The sequence below is a fragment of the Agelaius phoeniceus genome, chromosome 15 (genome assembly GCF_051311805.1).
Source record: "Agelaius phoeniceus isolate bAgePho1 chromosome 15, bAgePho1.hap1, whole genome shotgun sequence".
Lineage (NCBI taxonomy): Eukaryota > Metazoa > Chordata > Aves > Passeriformes > Icteridae > Agelaius > Agelaius phoeniceus.
In genome coordinates this window covers 1,819,663-1,826,416 of record NC_135279.1, presented here as the reverse complement: position 1 = coordinate 1,826,416, position 6,754 = coordinate 1,819,663, and the positions used below count along the sequence as shown (strand labels likewise).

Below are 6,754 nucleotides of genomic sequence, written 5' to 3'. Positions count from 1 at the left end.
GCCGCCTCCGGGTCCGCGCAGGGATCCGCGTCCGCCCCGCCCCGCCCGGCCCCGCCCGGCCCCGTCCGTGTCTCCCGGGCCGGTCGCTGCCCGCGGGCGGTGCCGGGGGGTACCGGGGGCTACCGGGGGGTACTGGGGGGTACCTGGGTTGTGCCGGGGGGTACCGGGGGGTACTGAGGCGGTGCCGGGGGTACCGGGTGGTACCGGGGCGGTGCCGCTGGGGCCGGGGCGGTGCCGGGGCGGTGCCGGGGGTACCGGGTGGTACCGGCGCGGTGCCGGGGGGTACCGGCGCGGTGCCAGGGGGTACCGGGGGCTACTGGGGGGTACCGGGACGGTGCCGGGGCGGTGCCGGGTGGTACCGGGGCGGTGCCGGGCGGTGCCGCTGGACCGGGGCGGTACCGGGGGGTACCGGGGGCTACCGGGGCGGTGCCGGGCGGTGCCGCTGGGCCGGGGCGGTGCCGGGGCGGTGCCGGGGGGTACCGGGGGGTATTGAGGCGGTGCCGGGGGATACCGGGGGGTATCGGGGTGGTACCGGGGCTGTGCCGGGCGGTACCGGGAGGTACCGGAGGCTACTGGGGCTGTGCCGGGGCGGTACCGGGGCTGTGCCGCTGGGCCGGGGCGGTGCCGGGGCGGTGCTGCCGGGGCGGTGCCGAGGCGGTCCCGGTGCTGCGCGGCCCCGCCGCCGCTCCCAGCCGCTATAAGCGGGCGGCCGCGGCCGCGCTCTGCAGTGCATGGCCGAGCTCCGGCCGGCCCCCGCCGCTCCGCCGGGACCCTCCCCCGGGCTGGGACCCTCCCCCGGGCCGGTCCCGTCCCCTCCCCGCCGGCCGTGACCTTGGCATCCGCCGGCCGCGGGGACGGCGCCGGGGGCAGCCGCCGGAGGATGCGTTAGGCGGCGGATCGCACGGGAATATTCTCCTGGGAGAGGGAGAGCGGCAGCCTCCTCCCGCGGCCGGAGAGCAGCAGGAGAAGCGGATTTAAAGAGCATCTCGGCCCCTTTGTTGGGTGAGAAGGACGGGGAAGCAGCGGCAGGATGAGCACCAGCAGTGAGTACGGCGTCCTCTCGCCTTGGCTGAGGGAATGGGGCTGATACCGCACCGAGCTGGCTGGGAGGAATTGGAAAGAAAATGTCATAGCAGCGCTGACAAGCCCAGTGGGATGGATTTTGGGTTATTTTCCTGCTTGCCTGCTTTCTGACAGGCTCTGGCTCGGCCGTGTTTGATGTGGGCTGAGCCGCGGTGCTTATCTCCACGGAGTACTTTTCTTGGCTTGGATTGCTGGGGTTTTGGAGGGCAGAGCATCGACTGAAATGTCGATACGCAACATGGTGAGAGGCAGCCAGGAGCGCTCTGACAGGCACAGCCTCACTTGCTGCTGCCTCTGCCTGGGCAGAAATGGATGCGAGGGGAGGAGGAGAAGGGTGAGGAGAGACCCAGAAACCTGAGCAAAGCACAGGTGCAATCCTGGGGGAAAAAAAAACAACCCCAAACCTTCTGCAGCTGGGGATGTGGGTGTTGCTATTGTGCGTGTGAGACAGGGACGGAGGCACTCATGCGCTGTGGATGAATTTCTAAAGAAGCAGAGCTCGGAAATGTGCTGCATAAGATGAGAACTGGCACCAGGCTGCTCACTTTGGATTCTGTGCCCTTGCTGGAAAGTCTGGGAAGATTGATCAGGGCTGAGCAAGTCACAATCAATTTCTTTTCCCTGCCTGCCGTGCTGTGTGACAGCCGTGCCCACCTCGCTGGCACGGCTTTGATCCCCGTCTTTAAGTCCCTGGTGAAGGAGTTGGTGTTGAGGGCCACCTGAGGGGCTTCCTCCCGGCCTGACCCCTGCAGGGAAGCCCCCCTGCCCCTGCCGTGGCTCCTGGAGCTGTGTGAGGAGCCGAGCCCTCCCCCAGGCACAGAACAGCAGAGCAGCAACTTCTCCATTGCTCTGGCGTGCTGAGGTTTCTCAATCCGAGGGCTTGGGGTGGTTCCCGAGCAAAACACCGTGAAAAATGCCTTGGCACGCTGCGAGCCAACAGAACAGGTGATTCCAGCTCTGTTGGGCTGTGTCAGAGGCGAGGAAACTTTCCAGGTGCCCTCTGCCCGAGCCACACCTGGGGCAGGAGCGAGCCCCCTCCCGGGGGAGCGGGGCTGGCGCTGCCTGGGTGGGGAACAATAGGGACTGATCCTTTCCGAGCCTGCAGGATGCCTGAAAACAAAGGGTCCTCCCTCTGCTCCTCCGGGGGAGCAGCTCAGCCCTGCTGGCATCACGGGCCTCCCTGGTCAGGTGGGACTGCTGGGCTTCCTCTGAGCCAATTCTGACAAACGCCTGTTGGTTCCTTTTGGGATTCCTTCCCAGCTCTTAATAGCAGCCTGGGCTGCTGCTGGAGATAAGGGCTGTTTATGGCACTGCTGTGTTCCAGCTATCTGATGGTGCTGCACAACTCCCTCAGCTGCAGCCTCCCACACCCAGAGAGGTGCCAGGGCCCCAAACCCTGCAGCTCTGCCCATGGAGGTGCCAGGGAGCCCAAACCCCGCTGCTCTGCCCATGGAGGTGCCAGGGATCCAAACCCTGCAGCTCTGCCCATGGAGGTGCCAGGGAGCCCAAACCCTGCAGCTCTGCCCATGGAGGTGCCAGGGACACAAACCCTGCTGCCTGCCCCAAACCCTGCTGCCTGTCCCCTGCTCTGCCCATGGATCCAAACCCTGCAGCTCTGCCCATGGAGGTGCCAGGGCCCCAAACCCTGCAGCTCTGCCCATGGAGGTGCCAGGGAGCCCAAACCCTGCAGCTCTGCCCATGGAGGTGCCAGGGAGCCCAAACCCTGCAGCTCTGCCCATGGAGGTGCCAGGGATGCAAACCCTGCAGCTCTGCCCATGGAGGTGCCAGGGAGCCCAAACCCCCCTGCAGCTCTGCCCATGGAGGTGCCAGGGATGCAAACCCTGCAGCTCTGCCCATGGAGGTGCCAGGGAGCCCAAACCCCCCTGCAGCTCTGCCCATGGAGGTGCCAGGGACCCAAACCCTGCAGCTCTGCCCATGGAGGTGCCAGGGCCCCAAACCCCCCTGCTCTGCCCATGGAGGTGCCAGGGATGCAAACCCTGCAGCTCTGCCCATGGAGGTGCCAGGGATCCAAACCCTGCTGCCTGCCCCAAACCCTGCTGCCTGTCCCCTGCTCTGCCCATGGATCCAAACCCTGCAGCTCTGCCCATGGAGGTGCCAGGGATGCAAACCCCGCTGCTCTGCCCATGGAGGTGCCAGGGATCCAAACCCCCTGCTATGCCCTCTACTCTTCCCTGCCACACAGGGGAGGCCCCTGGGCACAGCCAGGAGTCCTTGGGAGCTGCTCCTCTGCCCCTGTCCAGCGCTGTGGCCCTGGGCACATCACTCAGCAGTGCCAAACCCTCTTGCTCAGCCTTTTGGGGGGCTTTGCAGTCTTTGCCTAAGTTGCCATTCCCCCATTTTAAGTAGCAACTCTGTGACATCTCCTGGTCACTCAGGGTGCTGGGGGTTGGTGATTTTGGGTCTCTGCAGGTGCCTTGGGACCACCCCAGGGCTGTGCAAACCCTGCTGGGCGCTGGCTCTGCCCTCTTGGGCTCCCATTGCTCTCCCAGCAGCTGGAGTGCTCTGAGCAGGGCTTGGATGCCCAAATGCTGCTTCACTTGAGTTCCAGCTCACTCTGCGAGCCAGGCTGGGCTGTGGGGCCATCTCTGCCATCAGCTCACTCTGGGACTGCTGTGAACACTGCCAAGAGCTGCCTCACCCAGCTCTGGGCATCCCTCCCCAGCCTGTAGCCCCCCAGTCCATCCACGAGGCACAAAACCCAAATCCTGGCAGCCTTGTGTCTGTGCCATCTCTGTTTCACCCCTGTGATGCCCCTGGCACTGCCTTACCATGGCTTTTTTACCCCTCTGCTGGTGGCCAGTGGCTCACTGGGGTTTGGTGCCACTTGCCAGAGCTTCCCAGCCCTCCCAGCGTGGGCAAATCTGCTGCTCTGATTTTTTTGGCTGTTTTTCCCCTCAGGACAAGGGCTGAAGCAGCCAGATTGTGCACAAATTTATGATGCCCAGGTGTGCCTGTGCCTGCAGGCCTAAAATTTTGGGGCTGGCAAAGCAAGGAGATGCACAGCTGAGGACAGAATGCCACCATCTGATCTGTGAACTCCCACCACTGCTTCCCACTTCGCTGGGTGCATTTTGTTCACGCTTCTCCCCTGCCTGAGGCTGATGTGAGGCAGGAAACCTGTGGCTGTGGGCCATGGCTGGCCCTGAGCCACGCTGCTGAGCAAATCTGAGAGGCCTCCAGGAGCTCTGGGCAGGATTTGCTGGGTTTATCCCTGGAGATGCTCCATGCACAGCACACAGGAGCCTTGCTGAGGGGACAGGGGGTGCTTTGCACCCTGGATTTGAGTGTCACCATATCATCATCTGTCCCATGAGGAAGGCAAAGCCAGATAGGAATTGTGTGTTTGGGGTGAAGAGATGAAACCACTTGATGTCAGGTGTAAATGCCTGTCCTGAGGCTGCAGAGGAGCTCAGGTGGCCTCTGCTCCTGGGCTTGCAGTGATGGGTAGGAGGGCACAGTGCTGGTGTTTACATTCCTTAGGCTATCACTGCCTCTCACTAACTGCTTACAAATGGATCCCTACCTTAGCAAACAGGTCTGTGATGCTGCTTGGCACTTCCATGGGAGCTGGAGCTTGCAGGACAAACCCTTGGCCAAGAGAACATCCCTTAAAATCAGCATCTCCCTGGGAACAGCATGACTGATGCTGTGTTTGTGCTGAAAGGGTTAAAGCTGCCCCTGTCCTGAGGATTTGAGCCTCTGGAGTGAGTGGGAAGGATCCCTTCTGCTGCTCTGGAGGGAGCCAGCAGGGCTGGGTGCTGCAGGTCCCTGGAGTGCTGGCTGTGAGTCACCCCGTGGGATCTGCACATCATCCATCCCTGCCGGGGTGGCAGGGAGCCTGTGCCAGCCTGGGCACTGCTTTGGGCAGAAACAAGGTGCTCCTGCTTGTTCTGGGTCCCTGTGGGATGGCAGAGGGGCTGTGCCAGCCTGGGCACTGCTTTGGGCAGGATCAAGGTGCTCCTGCTTGTTCTGGGTGAGGGCAGAGGGGCTGTGCCAGCCTGGGCACTGCTTTGGGCAGGATCAGTGTGCCCCTGCTTGTTCTGGGTCCCTGTGGGATGGCAGAGGGGCTGTGCCAGCCTGGGCACTGCTTTGGGCAGGATCAAGGTGCTCCTGCTTGTTCTGGGTCCCTGTGGGATGGCAGAGGGGCTGTGCCAGCCTGGGCACTGCTTTGGGCAGGATCAAGGTGCTCCTGCTTGTTCTGGGTCCCTGTGGGATGGCAGAGGGGCTGTGCCAGCCTGGGCACTGCTTTGGGCAGGATCAAGGTGCCCCTGCTTGTTCTGGGTGAGGGCAGAGGGGCTGTGCCAGCCTGGGCACTGCTTTGGGCAGGATCAAGGTGCCCCTGCTTGTTCTGGGTGAGGGCAGAGGGGCTATGCCAGCCTGGGCACTGCTTTGGGCAGGATCAGGGACCCTGCTTGTTCTGGGTCCCTGTGGGATGGCAGAGGGGCTGTGTCAGCCTGGGCACTGCTTTGAGCAGAAACAAGGTGCTCCTGCTTGTTCTGGGTCCCTGTGGGATGGCAGAGGGGCTGTGCCAGCCTGGGCACTGCTTTGGGCAGAAACAAGGTGCCCCTGCTTGTTCTGGCTCCCACCAAGGACATGCCAGCCCCTGTGGGTGCCATCCTGGCCAGCTCTGGGTTGGGCAGGTCTGGATCAGCGTGGCACAGGGTGATGGGGCTGGCTCACACGCCTGGCATCTTCCAGACTCCCTCCTGTCCCCAAGGTGGGAAAAACAAGGCCAGAATCTGATGGCAAACCAGCTCAGGGTGGGCTGAGCCATTTTCCCCTATCCTGGGAGCAGTGGGAGCCTGGTGGAGCACAGAGGGCTCCCGAAGCAGATTTGGAATGCCAGGTGCAAAGTGTCCCCCCCATCCCTGGCACCTCTCAAATTCCTGCCCCTGCCCTGAGAGAGGCAAGGCTGGACAGTGGAGCATTTGGGAAGGGAGGTTTCCTGACAGACCCTGGGGGATGCAGCATGTTTGCCTGGTTATTTTTGTCTTCCCTCAATCATGCTTCTCTCAGATCGTGATCCTCTAAGCGTGATTACCCCGTAATCTGCAGGCACATGTGGGTACAAGGTGTTTACCAGCAAACTCCATTAAGGGCCTGTGTAATTGAAGAGGAATCCCGTGGTGCTGGCCATCTCTGGGAGCTGCAGCTCTGCTCCTGGGCCAGGTGATTCACCAGGTGTCCCCACCCAGCTGGGAGGGTTTCCCGTGGTCACAGATGCAGGGAACCCGGAGGGATCAGCCTGTTGATGCCATGAGCAGGGAGTTTTCCAGAATTTGGGCACCCAGAGGAGCTCCCAGACTCCCTGCCTGCATTTTAGTCCTCTCAGCACCATGACAAACAACCAGACACAAATATTCTCTGTTTTCCTGGGCAGCCTAGCAGAGGCACAATCACCCATTGCATTCTCTTTGCTGCCAGAGAATTCCAATGCCAGGCAGCAGCTCTGTCCCTGGGCTGGTGGATGGGCTCTGTCCTCTCACCCAGGCTCTTTCAAACCCTCTTTCCTGGCAGCTGGCCCTTGGGAGAGCAGGAGCCCTGGAGCCCTGCAGGCCTGTGGAGTGCGTGCTGGAAGGTCAATGGAAGCCATTGAATTCTTCCAAGGGCCTGGCGTGCTCTTCTCAAACAAAAAGCACATTTTCTAATC

The 6,754-nt window shown here is 62.4% G+C and overlaps 1 protein-coding gene across 5 annotated transcripts in view; it reads left to right on the top strand.

Moving 5' to 3' along the window:
- The first annotated feature begins 577 nt into the window (after window positions 1–577).
- ABLIM3 (actin binding LIM protein family member 3) overlaps window positions 578–6,754 on the top strand; it is a 48,012-nt gene continuing 41,835 nt past the window's right edge. Inside the window, exon 1 of one of the 5 annotated variants that reach the window (XM_077186375.1) lies at window positions 578–1,043. In XM_077186375.1, coding sequence (XP_077042490.1) covers window positions 1,031–1,043 — 13 coding nt within the window. In that variant the 5' untranslated portion in view covers window positions 578–1,030. The remainder of the gene's footprint in view (window positions 1,044–6,754) is intronic. The other 4 variants (XM_077186374.1, XM_077186373.1, XM_077186371.1 and 1 more) reach the window with 4 other exon arrangements.